General features: G+C 32.1%; 1 protein-coding gene across 2 annotated transcripts; it reads left to right on the top strand.

Moving 5' to 3' along the window:
• Positions 1 to 1,472: 1,472 nt before the first annotated feature.
• Positions 1,473 to 17,679, top strand: LOC140060633 (xanthine dehydrogenase/oxidase-like). 2 transcript variants are annotated; one of them, XM_072106928.1, is made up of 33 exons: positions 1,473 to 1,558; positions 3,024 to 3,081; positions 4,304 to 4,400; positions 4,780 to 4,888; positions 5,124 to 5,312; positions 5,804 to 6,043; positions 6,509 to 6,592; positions 6,845 to 6,986; positions 7,090 to 7,257; positions 7,586 to 7,662; positions 8,007 to 8,103; positions 8,253 to 8,362; positions 8,813 to 8,991; positions 9,114 to 9,276; positions 9,475 to 9,558; positions 9,819 to 9,936; positions 10,130 to 10,181; positions 10,581 to 10,707; positions 10,866 to 10,985; positions 11,128 to 11,316; positions 11,440 to 11,472; positions 11,584 to 11,717; positions 11,809 to 11,983; positions 12,246 to 12,437; positions 12,810 to 12,958; positions 13,270 to 13,351; positions 13,697 to 13,921; positions 14,474 to 14,548; positions 15,482 to 15,534; positions 15,639 to 15,819; positions 16,084 to 16,272; positions 16,458 to 16,625; positions 16,817 to 17,679. In XM_072106928.1, exons 1-33 carry the CDS (start codon positions 1,508 to 1,510, stop codon positions 16,865 to 16,867), a joined length of 4,161 nt encoding a protein of 1,386 aa, XP_071963029.1. In that variant the 5' UTR covers positions 1,473 to 1,507; the 3' UTR covers positions 16,868 to 17,679. The 2 variants fall into 2 exon arrangements, with proteins under 2 accessions (XP_071963029.1, XP_071963028.1); XM_072106927.1 differs by lacking the exon at positions 11,440 to 11,472 and having other exon boundaries at positions 11,128 to 11,349.
• The last annotated feature ends 23 nt before the right edge of the window (positions 17,680 to 17,702 follow it).

Genomic DNA, 17,702 nt, shown 5'->3' on the forward strand with positions numbered 1-17,702 from the left:
CTACATAGGCAGGCTGAAGTTTAGCTTGCTTGCTGGCGGTCCGAGTCGTCGACAAAGCGGGTAAAAATAACGGAATTTACAAATGACGTTCACCTTCATTCACAATTTATTTAATTTATTTATACTTACAAAACAATGTTATTTTATATATCCATTGAATCATCAGTTTAGAAATAAAGTCTTAAACTTTCGTTAATATTTTAATAAATCCACCAAAAAAAAATGAGTACAGAAAAAATGAAAATATTGAGGGTAGGCCTATCTATGGAGAAAAATAAGCTAAAAGCTAAATAAAAACGATAAAGTAAAATAGCCATACAGTAGCCCTTCTCAAGTGTGATATTATTCCAGTTTCAAGAGTCGCGTGAGAAGTTGAGACATTAACCAAATAAGGCAATCTCAGACTGAATACAACATAAGCAGTCCAGCCACTTATGAAATCCAGAATTTTAAATTTACCGTAAGTTTTGTACAAGAATGAAAAATAAATATAACTTTTTGTTATAATTTATAAATACCAGTATCTAAAATCTTTGAATTCACTGAGTATGACCAAATAGCGTACATTGTAAATAATATTGGCACGTGAGTAGCATATGGACATTATCAAAGTGTCGTATCTTCCTATAAACTTATACAGTCTGTTATCGTGTAAAATGATTAGGCCCAAGTGTGTAGCAATATGCTAACATTCAGACATGTAGAGAGACGTGTAAATGCATATATAGGCAAAGACACGGTATACAAGAAAACAAATACACAAACCACACGGTAGGCCTGGCCTATGTAATTTTAGTGGCCATGTTACATGTGCCAATTTGGTGTTTTCGATAGAATAAATTATCATAAGCTTGAGAAAGCACCGCCAATGATGCTTCTCGTTTACATTGACATGCAACCCATTTTTCAATTCAATGGGCTGCTGAATAGTGCTATTGATCGTCGTAAGGATGACCAGTCTCTGCTCTTTAAAACAAAATAGATAATACAGATAAATAACATTATTTACTAAATACAATCAAATAATTCAATTACTCAGACAATGAAGAAATAATTTTTAATCAAGGAAATCACGTATATAGAAATGGGGTAGACCATCATGTATTTTTAGGAACATACAAATTATAATACATTTGAGGGACGAACTAAAAGAAAAGTAAAGTATGTAGGCCTACTAGTGGAGAGGCGCTAAATGTTTATCGTAGTAGTGATAGTACGAGATTTAACAAACAATTGAAATAAGTGTACGATAGAAAATAGTTATGATTTACGAGTATTATGACGAATTATCATGTGCTTTACTCAGTAGTAACTGATGTGCATGGTGGTCAGACCCTTACTTCTTAAAGGATTGAAAGATTTGTTGTATAAAAGCCATGTAAATCACACAGATGGTCTTAAAATGTTAGTGCATTGCAATAAGAAAGCGGGCATCTTTAGAGATCATTATTCTACTACAACTTGATCAAGGTTGTTGTCGATTTGGCAACCGAGAGAAAAAAAATCAATGTCGCTCAAGGAAAACAATGTTTTGATTTTCTTTTGCAATGGGCAAAAGGTAAGCTTTGTTCTTGATTATTGTTTGCAAAGTGTTTGTAGATTATTGAATCTTCTGTATCTTTATTTATTATTTATTTATTTATTTCTTTATTTATTGAATCTTTTGAGTGAGTGAGTTAAGACAGTGGAACCGTAATTACGTAGCCATAACATCGGCAGGGGTTCAAGGCACACTCACTCCATGGTTCTGGTGGTAGAACGAGTCTTCTCGGATAAGGACTATAAACCGTAGGTCCAGTGTACACATCTAGCTCGTGTGCACTTTAAAGAACCTAGTACATCTTTCGAGAAGAGTAGGGGGTTACCCCGGTGTATTAGTACATCACAGCCACTGATCACCAACTGGGCCCTCTGGGAGACCAGTCTTTGACTGAAGAGGTTACCCAGTATAAATATATATTTCAATCAATCAATTCAATCAATCAATACCAAACCATACACTATACCGATAGAAAGTTTCTTTAGTCTTTTTAATGAATCCAAAGGCTAATTACTGACAAATGATAATGTTGTGTGTATCTATGGGTGGATCACAATGGAGATAAAAATAAAATAGGCAAAACGATAAAAGTAAAGCAATCAGATTGCAGATCTTTTGGGCAATCATTTTTAAATAATACATAGTGTTTTTAAATATTGTAATTAATTATTTTTATATGAAACGTTTTATATATTTTTGTACTATATTTTGAAAAGCACTCAAAATATTTTCCTATGTGGACGAAATAAAGTTATCAATCAATCAATCAATCAATCAATCAGTGAGAGTGAGAGTACTTGAAGAAGATTAAGAACCTAGGGCAGACAAGCGCTGCCCGAGTGGATTGGAATAAAAGAAAGTAGAACAAAGGAGGCATACGCTGATGAATAGATGATGGAGAGAGTAAACTTGGTAGTAGATATAAACAATTTTTGTGTTAATAATGAAACTTGAATTTAGGATGTCAGTGGAATATTTTTACCGAACTAGGAATATGTTCCTAATGTTAATTTCAAAAGGTTTTGCAGTTTTAAATAGTAATTCCGAGTGTTTTTCTTTGTCTTTGCGCAATTCGACATCTAAAACTATTTTATCATAAATCCAGGAAATGACAACAAAGTTGTTAAATGTGTAAATCATGTAACTTGTGATAGTGTGAAGATCTGCTTTATTGAATTGCAGAAAGGAAAGTTATTACAAGTTTTATAATAAGAGTAATTGAATGAAGAACACACAGGTTTTGTGTTATTGTAGGAGATGACTCTTTTAGAAGCTACAACACTTAATATTAAAAACAGCCTATTAGAAATGAAAGAAAAATGGTGTATTCGGATGATGGGGCCATTCTAATAGGATTACATAAGAAATTGATATATTTATTAAGCGCAAATGAACAGTTTATGCAGCTGTTTTAACAAGTCACACAGACGGTTTGATCTAATATACACTTACAGACAATTGGCGAACATCTTTTATTTTTTAGATCACAGACGATAATGTGGACCCTAACTTGACCCTACTAAGTTACCTGCGTCTAAAATGTATCCTTTTAAACAACTTGACGGCTAATCATTTTGCATGGAAACAACAATGACCAACTTAGCTTTGGAGTATTACAACAAAACATGTTCGTGTATGACTTGACGTACACCGATAAATAATAATAGACCAATTAACTGTCATACTTGATCGGCCTAGCTTGACTTTCTTTATTAAGCAATTAAGGTCAATTAAAATACATAAATATTAAAGATGTATTGTCCCTTGAAACACAAAAAATGAAGGTCAAAATATTCTAAATTTAAATCGGCCATATCAAAGTAATATTAAAGTTGTTCACTTTAAGTCGAAAATTCGAGCCAAAAACAACAAGTTTACGTAATAAACAGGTAAATTAATTTGATTACATTTCGTCTGGAAAATCGTCGCGAGCAAAAGTAAACAAAGATTTCAAACCACGAGTATGCATTATGCATGATGCTAATTAGGATTGTTTACAACTCGTCACGGTTGAGAAGGTATTTTCACACAGATCGCGAGGAAGTTTTATGATTATGCATACAGAGTAGCCAAACAAGAGCAATGCATTATGAGATATGTTTTTATCAAAAACTTTGACTGGAAGTCAAAGTTATTTTTTGAACAAAAAAACGTCTGTATTTCAATTAAATGATTTTTTTTTCGACTAATTTTTGGTGAAAGTTAATAACTATTATGATACTTCAAAATAACCCACTTTTTTTCGAAATCTTTTATTTTTTATTTTTTTGGAATTAGTCAAAGGGACAATACATCTTTAAAATAAAACTTACGACGTTTGCGCAAAGGAACAAACCTTGACCACAAGGATAGCCAAGTTTGCTTATAAATACTACTCTATGAATAAATAAATAATATAACCTATATGTACACATTGTTTGATACAATTGTCAGAAATCATGTGTGCGTGTCAGTATGTGTAATAAATTAATTTGATCACATTTATGATCTGACGTACGTGTAAATAATGAATGTATCGAACTATCATGGAAATTATACATACTATCTAATATCTATCTAAATTTCCTTTCACCCCTTTCAATAGCATTTGCACCATATGTTCGTTATATAATGACATTGCAATTTGCCACCGTGGATTTTCAACATTTACTAGATTCATTAAAAATAAATTTATATAAACTTTTGGTAGAGAAAAACATGTACTGATTTCAGTATAAATATATTGCACATTATTACTATCAAGCTTAACAAGACAATGTGTAGTAAGATTGACAGGTTCCAAACTTGGTTGTGGTGAAGGAGGTTGTGGTGCCTGCACTGTTATGATATCAAGCTATGATAGGCTGACTAAGAAAATAACGTAAGCTCATAATATAAACAACCACACCCAAACTTCTAGGCTTAAACGGAATATATTTGTACAGTATCAGTTAAACATACATGAAAAGGAATATAGCAAATATGGCATACTTTGTAAAGCACAGAGGAACTCTAAATTCAAGATAGAAACATGGCATTGCCTCACAAAAAGCTATTTTCTTAAAATAACATGGGCTGGTTAATCATGAATTAATGCTTAATGGCAAAAATAGGTGGTCAAATATTACATGCTATTAATTAAGTATTACAGGCCATGTTGGATATGTATATACACACTGGCAATTATTAAAAATAATAAAATGTTTCCATTAAGCTGCTTTAAAATTGAATTATCTGTGTGGTATTTATTTTGACTATAGCCACATATCGGCGAATGCTTGCTTGACTCCCATATGTCAAGTACATATGATGGCAGTAACGACAGTTGAAGGTATTGGAAGCATAAAAGATGGCCTACACCCAGTTCAGGTAATATTTAAATTGCCTCAGACAAAATAATCAATAATAACAACATTTTCTCAGTATAATAAGATTAAAAATACATTATATTTGTTCATAATCATTATAAGACTACAATCTGTGGCTTTAGATAGATATAAACATACAATTAAATAATTTTAAATCTACACCAATAGAAATGCATGAGTTATAAAATCATACAAAATATACTTTACAATACAATATATAAATGTCATTTCATAAGGAACGTATTGCAAAAGCTCATGGATCTCAATGTGGTTTCTGTACTCCGGGTATAGTGATGTCAATGTACACTCTCCTGAGAAACAACCATCAACCAACAATGACAGACATTGAGGATACCTTCCAGGGAAATCTGTGCAGATGTACTGGATATCGACCAATCTTAGAAGGTTATAGAACCTTTACAAAGGTAGAGATAGAGATAGTGATTGACGGTGTTACATTTTAAAGGACTTTCTTAAGTTAACAATTTTTAAATACTTTTCTGTGTATACCACTATAAAACAATGTTGCTAAGGACAAATAGTGAACAATGTTGCTACGGACCAATAGTGAACAATGTTGCTAAGGACCAATAGTGAACTGATTAAATATAAATATTTATTAATATATTTATTCGATTGACATTGCATAATACATCACATTGGCAGACAGCAATTGTTTAAACTTGCACTGTATCATAGTGTTCTTAATTATCATTAAGAACAAAAAACATTTTATCTTTTGTTCTTCTTCGGTTCTCTGTATTTTCGTTATTAGTATTAGTTTCTACAATTGTTTTATTATTTTCTTTCATTTTATCTGTTGTTCTAAATTAAATATTACATTTCGATGTGTGCCAAATCCAGCAAAATAATAATAAACACAGAGAAAAATTTAATCTAACCGAATTGTTTTAAGGATTATCAAAATGATGCGTTAGACGAATACAAATCACAAGCTAACTGTTGCCAAATAAGGGATGATGTGAATAATGGAAACCATGTTAGATCGTCTAAAGATGAAGGGTTAAACGGTAGACAATGTTATCAAGTCAACTGTTGTCAAATGCAGGACGATTTAAAGAATCGAGAAGAACATTGTGTGAATTCTCAAAGTAATGGTAACAAATGCTGTATGATTTCAAATGGAAAGCGTCAGGTGAGTTGGAATGTTTAATAAACAATGTATTCTTTCATAATAACATGAACTATATACATATGTCAAGTTAAAACATTTCCAAATAATAAGCAACATTAATTTCTTCTTGAAAAGAAAAGTCCACCATAGTGTTTATATTCTCATTCAGCATGGAATAAAGACAACACTAGGAATAAAAACAACTGACCAGAACCACGCAGAAATATACCAGTAGTATTAGATATTAAAAAAGACATCAACTAAAAGAAAAATCGTCAAACATTACAAACATTACAAAAATATTGGACTCAAAATAGTAAGATTGTGTTAGTAGCAGAAAAAAAAGCTCAACAATAATGTACTTAAATCTAAAATCAATTAAAATATCGGAGCAAAATGGCGACGAAACATAAGATTCATAAACAAAAACAGAAAGCAATCGCATGGTTAATAGAATAACTGCTATATTTTGTTTTTATTTTACAGATATCTACAAAACTTTTTCAACCTTCAGAATTCATGGAGTATGATCCCACACAAGAAAAGATTTTCCCACCAGAACTTATATTGGTACATTGATCTCACAATAATAATAATAATAATTTAAAAACAATATTTGTATCAGTACATATTTTATGTTATCTAAATTATATCGACGTATTATAATTATGGAACATTCATTGATCCCAAGACTTGGAACTTTTAGTAAATGGATTATAATCGCTTAATTGTCCTTAATTTACCAAAACTATTTTGTTATTTTAAAGCATCTTATTTTACCAATATACAGTATGTGTTATTATTGTGTGTTGTCACATATAGATGCTTGAAAAAGAAGAACCAAAACTTGTAAAGTTTGAAAGAAATGGTTTGACATGGATTAGGCCGGTAAATCTTCTTCAACTCTCTGCCGTCAGAAATAACTTTCCGAATTCAAAACTAGTTTCAGGAAACACCGAAATTGGTATGTACAGTCTAATGTGTACAGTGTACAAAATAACAACAAATATCACAATCTTTTCTAAATCAGATAACCTCCTAATTCTGCTATGACTTTCTTTCTTTAGGTGTTGATGTAAAATTAAAGAAAATGCAATACCCGGTACTAGTATCAGTATCACACGTGACAGAGTTGAACAACATTTATTTATGCGAGACAGGTGTAAGTATTGGAGCTTCAGTAACTCTGTCTCGAATTGAAGATTTTTTAAAAGAGAACATGGACAAGCTTCCTGGTAAGATAACAAGATTAGGAGCAAGAAGATCCTCGGTCGTTTTAATTGAGTTGTTTCCTAGTCAGTTTAGTTACTGTTTTTTTTTTGTTCTGGACCCTCCAGTTTCTATTATTAAGAGGCGCCCTTTGATTTGAAGGGTAACATGGACTTCCGCTTTCTCTCTTTTTCTAGAACCACAGGGAAAATTTAATTTTTCATTTTTCTGCTTGAACATGTCACTTGTTATTCACAGCCTTTCGAGACTTTTTGTTAATGAAACATAGTTCATGACGTTTGTCAAAAATTTTATTGGAAATTTAGCTGGTTAATTTCTAATTTTTTTCATCAGATTTCCAATGTAAAAGTTTTGCCGCAATTGTCGATATGCTTCACTGGTTTGCAGGTCAGCAAATAAGAAACGTTGCGGTAAGATTTCATATTTCTCTTTTATAACAGCATTATGTATATGATTATCTATTATTATTATTATCATTTATTACGGAACATTATAAGACAAAGCGTTGTCGAATTCAGAAAGATGAAATGTATTTAATTATATTAAAATGGTTATCAGCTCGGTACTGAACGTAGACCTAACCCCTGTCGATTACACAGCTAAATAATCAACCTAACTCAGGAATAACCGAAAACTAAATTATTGTTGTTATTATTATCAACTGAGACAAATCGACAAGGACCCAATTGAGTGGTTCCGAATCTCCCGTCTCTTTCCAAAATCAATCGTAATCAATTTCAAATTTCTTATTCAGGGTATTGGTGGAAATATAATTACTGGTAGTCCAATATCTGATCTAAATCCAATACTGATGGCTGCTGGATGCACTCTTGATTTTGCAGATACAAAAGGTACATGTAAGCCATAATTAATCAATGTTATGATCCCAACAGTTATGTAAACATAAAGTCATGATCGAGTAGAGTAATTATGCTGAAGTAGAATTAAACGTTTTCGTAAAATAATAATATATTATAACTGTTTTTAAATTTCAATACAGGTGTTCATCGTTCATTACCAATTGCTGAGCAATTCTATACTGGTTACAGGAAAAATGCAATGAAAGCAAATGAAACTCTTATATCAATAAATATTCCATATACAAAAAAGGTAACATAAACGTTGGTATTACGTTGAGGACACAAACAACAATATAATGGCCAACGAGCTCAAGTAGTTTAAAAACAAAATAAACTTATATGACTTTACGTTTATAAACCTATTTACTGAATGGTAAAACCCTGTTAGAAGACATGTTCAAAAATTCATTAAGTGTCCTTTCAAAGGGTTGACCCCGTGGGCACGTTTCTACTTAGTTGTCCGAAAGGAGGGGTCATTCTTTACATACTATATTTTGAAAGTTTTTGTCGAAATAATGTTTCCTTGATCGTTGAATCAAATTGTAGATGGAGGAAAATAATGGAGAAGAATGGTATTGTCCTAATAGTTGACATGAAATTTAATTAATTTAGTTATACACAGACGCCATATTAAAGCGTTATAAAGAAACTAGTTTTGTTGAAACACTAATTTGTTTACTGACTGATCTTTTAAATGCAGACGGAACACTTCAAAGCATTTAAGCAAGCACATCGTCGTGATGACGACATAGCAATAGTAAATGCTGCATTCAGAGTTGATCTACATGATGAAGTTGTTCATGACTCTTCAATGGCTTTTGGAGGAATGGCGCCCACAACAAAGATGGCAAAGCAAACCATGAACAAGATAATTGGAAGGTATACCGAGAGTACAAGATGTGAACATTTGCAACTAAGGGTGATTCTTCCGTAAGCAGACACAAAGATCTGTAAAATGTCTATGCTAACTTTCTTTTATATTCTCTCCTGTTTGTCTTCAGGCATTGGGATAAGTCGTTACTTGATGATGTCATTGTTTCGCTTGCCAATGAGATGACTCTCGCACCTGGCGCGCCAGGTGGAATGACTGAATACAGACAGTCACTTGTTCTAAGTTTCTTCTTTAAGTTTTACCTCAGTATCAATCAAGAAACATGTAATAAGGTAACAGTCGTTTGTATTTATTGAAAAAAAAAACTATTATTATTAATTAAGTGAATTTAATAAAATAACTAAAATAATAATAAAGTCTATTCTATCTAAAAACCTCCAACTTTATAAATAATAACATACAGTATCGGATGCATTTTCATAACATGCTCTTGATTCTCTAAATCAATTAATGTTTATGATAATATATAGAACATTCCAAAAGTATCACCATCTGACACGTCAGCAACGTTTCCATTCAAAAGAGATGAAGTAAAAAGCACTCAGATGTTTCAGGTATTTACTTTATTAAGTACTACTAAAGCCGTATAACTTGATTTATGTCACACACGGATGTGAATTGTTAAGAATAGTTAGAATAATTAGATTCTAAATTTAAATGAGGATTGGAAATGGGATAAAACTATGGCGGTCCGCCACACTGAAGATTCCACACATAAATCACACTAAATAATTCAAAATTTCTATAGCATATTTCATTCATTTTCACAAAATATGAATCGAGTATGACGATTCTATGAACTTTTTTCTTTCAGGAGATTGCTAACGATCAGTCACCAATTGATCCAGTAGGTAGACCGTTGGTTCACCTATCAGCTTATCAGCAGGCTACAGGCGAGGCTGTCTACGTTGATGATATTGTTGCTTTCCAAAGTAAGACTCGACTCCAATAATTTCAAAATGAACGTAGCTATACTTAGGCTTTGTTTTCAAGTAGAAGTAGAACACTTTTTTTTATTGAAATCCTAGAATATTGGATGATTGTTTATTACAATATTATGTTGGTACATAATATTGTAATAAACAAATAAATATAACAAAAATTTATTTGATTCTTTTTTGATAGATGAACTTTACATGGCTGTTGTGTTAAGTAAGAAGGCACTTGCAAAAATAAAGTAAGGGTTTAAAAAAAATATATAATACATTTTAATTACAGTATATTGGCTAAGCAGAGCCTCTTACGATTCAACATTATGTTTAGTTATGTCACATGACCTTTAATGCCAAAAAGTATCGTCCTTTATTATGTACGTTTGTAAATATATTTTTGATTACTCTACATTTACAAAGCAACTACTAAGTACAGCTATAGAATCTTGACAGTTTCTATTCTCATGTATAATCTCTGTGTACATTATCGAATTGTATGCGACAAAAAATATCACTACCATACTTGGACACATCACAATTTTTGTCAAACTAATCTGATTAGTAGACAGAGCAACGCTACCGGGAAAGCTTCTAGAACAATTCTTTAGTGTTTCATTCGTAAAATGTACTTCTCAATTTAATAGATATGTTGATGCTACATCGGCATTGAGCATGCGTGGTGTGCATGCTTTTATTGATCACAAAGACGTCCCTGGAAGTAACTTGATAGGTGAAATCGAACAAGATGAAGAACTTTTTGCAACTGATAAGGTAAACTTGTGTTGTTGCTTTACATTTCGTATCCTTTCAACTCAATTAATTCGATGTTCTACTTGATGAAGCCAGCCCATATCACTATACAATTCATGTACTTTTTAAAATCAAGTTTACAATGTGAATATTATCAATTCTTATTCCATTATGATAAGGTAACTTGTGTTGGTCAGTACATTGGGGCAATTGTGGCAGATAATCAGGAAATTGCACAAAGAGCCGCTAGGATGGTGCGCGTAGAGTACCAGGATTTGGAGCCTATACTATCTATCAAAGTATGTAACTTATTAATTATGCTTGACAATTTTCAGTCAATAATTTCAACAAATGATTCAAATTATAAATTGTATTCAACGCAAAAGATACCGCATGGCACATTCAAGGAAAAACTTTTAAAACATATATTTAACTTTTCAGGATGCAATAGCAAAAGAAAGTTATTTTAAACCAATATACAGGCTAGAAAAAGGTAACGTGACAAACGGGTTTGAAAGCTCAGACAAGATGATTGAGGGTGAAATGAGAATAGGTGAACAGGAACATTTCTATTTGGAGACACAATCATGCATCGCAGTACCGAAGCAAGAAGAAGATTTTATGGAAGTATTTTCGGCCACTCAGGATCTGCAGTTAGCCCAGGTAAAATACACTTATATAAACTAGTTTTATATTAACAGTATATGTAGTATTTGAGTCAGTTATGAATAGATCTAAGGTATATATATATATTTTTCTGCCGCTCAGGATCTTTACTTATCCCAGGTATACTTATAAATTGAGTATACACCGTGTTTGAATTATTATTCACACAATGATTATGATACTTCATATTAACATCATATATTAATGATAATTATGTATATATAATTACAGACTACAATTGCTAATGTCTTGGGTGTGAAATATCACAAAGTTAATATTCGAACAAAAAGACTTGGAGGTGGCTTTGGTGGAAAAGAAACTCGAAGTTGTAACTTATCTGCTGCTCTCGCTGTTGCAGCCAGAAGGTAATGTAGTGCTGATTAAATGATGAATTAACTAATGAATATTAAATGAAACAATGTCACAATTACATATTATATTAATTGTTATACTTAGAGTTGGACGACCATTGAGGTGTATGCTTGACCGAGACGAGGACATGGCCAGTACAGGAACCAGGCACGCATTTCTCGGACGTTATAAAGTGGGTTTCTCCAATGATGGCAAAATACAATCACTAAAGATTTGCTTGTACAGTAACTCAGGGAATGCTTTGGATCTATCCGCATCGGTATGCTAATTATAATGTTTTCTTGCTTTAATACTTTTGGTTTAAAGTGGGTCTCAATTCAACTAATAAAATATGGAACGTAAAGTTCAACCAAGTTGCACAGAGTTTGCGTGAGATACCAGTTTGACTTGGGACATACTTGACTTGGGACCGAGTTGAATAGAACTAAGTTGGAACAAATTTATGTTAACAAATATCATTTATCTTTCATTTTCAGAATCAGTAGCTAATCATTGTATTTTTCATTTTGTTTCTCTCTTAGGTAATGGAATGTGCTTTGTTTCACTTGCAAAATGCTTATCACCTTCCTAATGTGGATGCTTATGGATATTGCTGTAAGACAAACATACCGTCCAACACAGCCTTTAGAGGATTTGGACGTCCACAAGCATTTCTGATTATGGAAAACTTGATGAGTGAAATATCATTTTCGTGTGGGATGACTAAGAATATGGTATGTTTTAAACTGTCAATAGTTTGTTTGATGAATTATCATCCGAATCACGTACTTGTTTGATCATTTCTATTAGGCTATTTAAGAAAATAATCTTTGTATAGGCCTTAACACATGATTGTGTCTCCTGTTCACCTATTTTCATTTCGCTCTCAATTATCTTGTCTGAACTTTCAAACCCATATGTCACATTACCATTTCCCAACCTGGTTTAAAATAACCTTACCAAATGTTGTATCTTTTTTCTCCTTAATGTCAGTCAACAAATTGTTCCCCACGTATAACTGTTCTACTTCTAAACCAAATCAATTGTAGCTTTTCATGAATATGAGAGTTCATATTTTTATGTAAGCAAGATGTTTTTTTTTTCAGATACGAGAGTTAAACTTTCTTCAAGTAGGACAATCGACATATTACAATCAAAAGATTGACGAAGTACACTTGTTGAAGAGGTGTTGGGATGAATGCTTAGAGAAAAGTGATTACGAAGTCAGGCAATCAAAAGTAGCTGAATTCAACAGGTTAGATTTTGTATTTCTTCCATACATTTTTACTTTAAATCACAAACGATATCGACTTTCTTGATATAAAGTTTGCAGTACACCACGTCTATTAGTTTTGAAAAGAAATGTTATCGTCCTCATGAGTGAGTATTTTATCGTCCTCATGAGTGAGTATTTTATCGTCCTCATGAGTGAGTATTTTATCGTCCTCATGAGTGAGTACAGTATGTTATCGTCCTCATGAGTGAGTATTTTATCGTCCTCATGAGTGAGTATTTTCATAAATATTAAATGTATAAATAAATATTCATGTTTTATTACATTAACAGATTACACAGATGGAAAAAGAGAGGTTTATCTATAATTCCACTATTATATGGAGTTGGTTTTACTGAAGTGTTTATGAATAAGGTTTGTCTATCATTCATCACTTTCTATACTCTGTATTAAGTTAAGTAAAACGTTTAAGTGACATTTTTTATTTTACAATTAATTAATATGTAAAGCGGCTATAAAGCCCAGCGGTAGCCAACACGAGATTACAAGGCAATTTAAGAGCGAAGTACTGTTACTTTAAAATGTATTTTTGAAACATAATGACAAGTATTATATGTATGCAAGGTAAACCAAATAAATCGTTTCTTGAAAGGAATTCAGACATAAAATACGTATTATTGAAAATGAAACTATATTGATTGAATTTAGCGAGATTTTTAAAATGTTTTTTTTTTTTTTTATAATTTTTTGTTTAAATAGGGAGCAGCATTTGTAATTATCTATCAAGATGGCAGTGTTCTACTGTCTCACGGTGGAGTTGAGATGGGACAGGGATTGTACACCAAAATGATTCAAGTTGCAAGTCGCACGTTGAAAATTCCATCTGATCAGATTTTCACAGATGAAACGTCAACAAACAAAGTACCAAATACTTCTCCAACTGCTGGAAGTGTCAGTTCAGATCTAAACGGAATGGCTGTTAAGGTAAGGTAATACATTTGGTTTTGGATACTGGTATTTAAAATTCAGGTGATTCAGTGATCACGTACAAAAACAAAAAGGGTGGAGGTCTAATGGTGCCCCGGATTTTGGACGCGTAACCACCACATGACGTTAATGGTATACTTTGTGATAAACTAGGTCTACGAATATTATATTTTAAGAAAGAAAAGGAACAAATGTCCCCACCCCTTAAGAAGTGATGTTTAACTATCGAATTATTAGTCTTAACTCTGTAAATAACGTGTGACAATTTACTGTTGCTTTACAATACCAAGATGAAGTAAACTATACCAGTAGTACAATTTATAGTATAACATTTTTTTTAAATTAAAGTATTATATGCCTACTTTTAAAACACCTATTGACTAACATAGAATATAATGAATTTTTTTTTTCATTGGTTCAAACATTTCTTATGTTTCATGAGCCATTATGCAAAAAAAAAAAATAAGTGATGGGTGAAAATGGTCCGTCCAAACTATTTACGCTACACTAAAAAATAAGCCTGAATTAATTTTAATTTTTTCTTTTAAGATCGCATGCGAAAAACTATACAAACGACTTGAGCCATACAGAAAACAGAAACCGGACAAAACATGGAGTGACTGGGTAGGTACACCAAATGTAGCTATACAAAACATGGAGTGACTGGGTAGGTACACCAAATGTAGCTATACAAAACATGGGAGTAACTGGATAGGTACACCAAATGTAGCTATACAAAACATGGAGTGACTGGGTAGGTACACCAAATGTAGCTATACAAAACATGGGAGTGACTGGGTAGGTACACCAAATGTAGCTATACAAAACATGGGAGTGACTGGGTAGGTACACCAAATGTAGCTATACAAAACATGGGAGTGACTGGGTAGGTACACCAAATGTAGCTATACAAAACATGGAGTGACTGGGTAGGTACACAAAGTGCATCCGAAACTATGTTTGAAATAAAAGCAACTTACCATGTCATTGGTTCATACTTGCTTCCGAGTATAATTCCCAAGAGGTAGACCACAGTCCAATGTAATAATAATATTCCTACATTTAGGCTACGAAACTACGCGCTGGCTTTTTAAACAATCGCAAAAACAGAAATCCTACATGGCTGTCCATATTGTGTTTATAATACATGACGTTTGTAGGTACAGTTGTAATGAATTAATTCTTTCCTTCAGTAACTAGAATGTGCAGCTGTAGATTATTTGCATATTCCATCGCCCTCTATATACCGGGTATTATTCAATAAAGAAGCAGATCTCAATTCTGTTTCTATACAAATCAATATAGTTATATGTCCAGTTTCATAGACAAATTCATTCAATCCTAGCCTATAGCATTTTGATATTTATTTTGACATTTATTTATTTATAACTGTTCAAGAAAGAAATAACTGTGGAGAATCACTGTGTGCCGACAGAGAAATGCCGATCACCCAATATTGAGTACCGTAGTTATTAATAATATTAAAGTATATTATTAAATATTGTTAGTTTATTCTTTCGGCTAAATTAGCATTCATTGTTATATCATTTTGTTTAGGTTGCAGCGTCTTATATGGATCGAGTAAGCTTGTTTGCAACAGGATTTTACAAGTAAGTAAATGTACATTATACACTGCAACTCATGTATTGCCTTTCTAATGTTAATATTTTAAGTCATTGTTGACATGTCGACCTGTTTTATTGTATTGTAAAAGAACGCCGTTGACTGGATTTGATTGGAACACCAAGACAGGTGAACCGTTTCACTATTTTACAAGCGGTGCGGCCGTTTCCGAAGTTGAGATTGATTGTCTGACTGGTGATCACGTGGTTCTGCGTACTGATATTGTCATGGATGTTGGAGACAGTATCAATCCCGCTATTGATATCGGACAGGTGACTTTCGAGATTAATTATACAAAAACACTTTCACATTGTTCTTGAATAATTATCAGGATCAAATTATTATCTTCATTAGGTAGACATATTTTCAGAGTTTTCAATTTGGAAATGTCATAATTGTTGATCTGCCTTTAAAGTAGGCCTACATAAATAGGTTCTATCAGAACCATTTCAACCATTTTTGTTGTTTAAGTAATAACTTAAAATTGAGAACATAACATCACTTGAATCACCTCAACAACATTTCCCTTTCATCAGATTGAAGGCGGGTTCATACAAGGTTACGGCTTATTTACGCTAGAAGAGCATCGTTGGAGTCCTAGTGGTCAACTACTGACAAAGGGACCAGGGTTCTACAAGATACCAAGTTTTACTGATATTCCTGTTGAATTCAATGTTAGTTTGCTGGATGGGGTACCTCATACAAAAGTAGTTTGTTCATCAAAGGTACTAAAAAAAAAAATCACAGAACACAAAATTTCTCCTCCATATAAATCTTGTCCTCCGTAAGATCAGCTCTATGTATATAAATTAATTTGCATATTCATTTTTAATGTCTTTTCTCTAATATTAAGTAACTTTAAAAAAATAAAATATTAGGAGTACAGTATTATCAAACGTTTCTTTTACAGGCGATAGGTGAACCTCCTCTTTTCTTGGCTGGGTCCGTTTTCTTCGCAATAAAAGAAGCTATTCTGGCGTCAAGGAAAGATTGTGGCATAGAGAGCAGTTTTCGATTGGACAGTCCAGCAACAGCCGAACGAATAAGGATGGCATGCAGTGATACATTCACTGAAAAGGTATGTATAAATAGATAAAGAGAGTCTAATAAAATGTTTTTTAAGGAGTTGTGATATACAGTAACAACATTTGTAGGCGTTTGAAAGGTTGTATCAGGTTGTCATTAGGATTCTTTATACAACGGTTGTTATAGGTCTGTTGATTTTAAAAAAATAAATGAATAACGATAAACTTATTTATTCTTTTTCAGTTTCCACCATCAGTTCCTGGAACATTTACACCGTTCTTCATTCGTTCATGAGAAAAGCAATATGACTAAGCATAATTGTACAAAATATAATAATATACTTATAATATAATATATTGTTAATAGGTAACAAGCAACATTAAAGTAAACTATGGGTATCCTATAAAAAGGTAAAATAAGCAAACGATAAAGTGGTTGTTTGATCAATTGATGGATTGTTATTGTTAAAACATAATAAAATGAAGGCTATATTATATCTAATGAAGCATTGGGATTTTTTTGTACCATTTAAATTTAAATGGAGCTGTTTAAAAAGAATATTCGTTATGTAAAACCTTCAACCCCGGAAAATCCAGTATATTACCTTTTTCTAATAAAACATGCATTATCTAAAATAAAATCAAATCAAATCAACATTTATTTCTTCCACATAAAATAAGAACAAAATATCCAATGTAAATTGAAATATGAAAGAGAGGTTAGTAGTATTTGCAGAGTGAATGTATTACTTCACGGTCTGTAGCTAACATTTTGTGTGTAGGAAAATACTCAATTGTGACTATTTTCAAAATATAGATATATTTTAAACTCCGGAAGTACTTTACGTAGTTTCCAAACAAACATAGCTATGAGATTAACAGCAAATTTTCCTAAATTAAAGAAAACAATTACTTTTTTTGCTAGTATTTTTGTTTTGTTTTATTTAGTTATTTTTTTTTTTTTTTGCCAAATAAATAAATAAATTTTGACATATTTTTTTGGTTTTATTTTATGTCGAAATTTCTATATTTATATTTGTGTGGCAGGATTAGGCTTTCGTAAAAATGAGTTGTAATACAATATTGTATATGTGGTGGGGCATTTGTTCGAGGAAATAAATTAAAATTAA

Source organism: Antedon mediterranea, chromosome 10 (assembly GCF_964355755.1).
Source record: "Antedon mediterranea chromosome 10, ecAntMedi1.1, whole genome shotgun sequence".
Taxonomy (NCBI): domain Eukaryota; kingdom Metazoa; phylum Echinodermata; class Crinoidea; order Comatulida; family Antedonidae; genus Antedon; species Antedon mediterranea.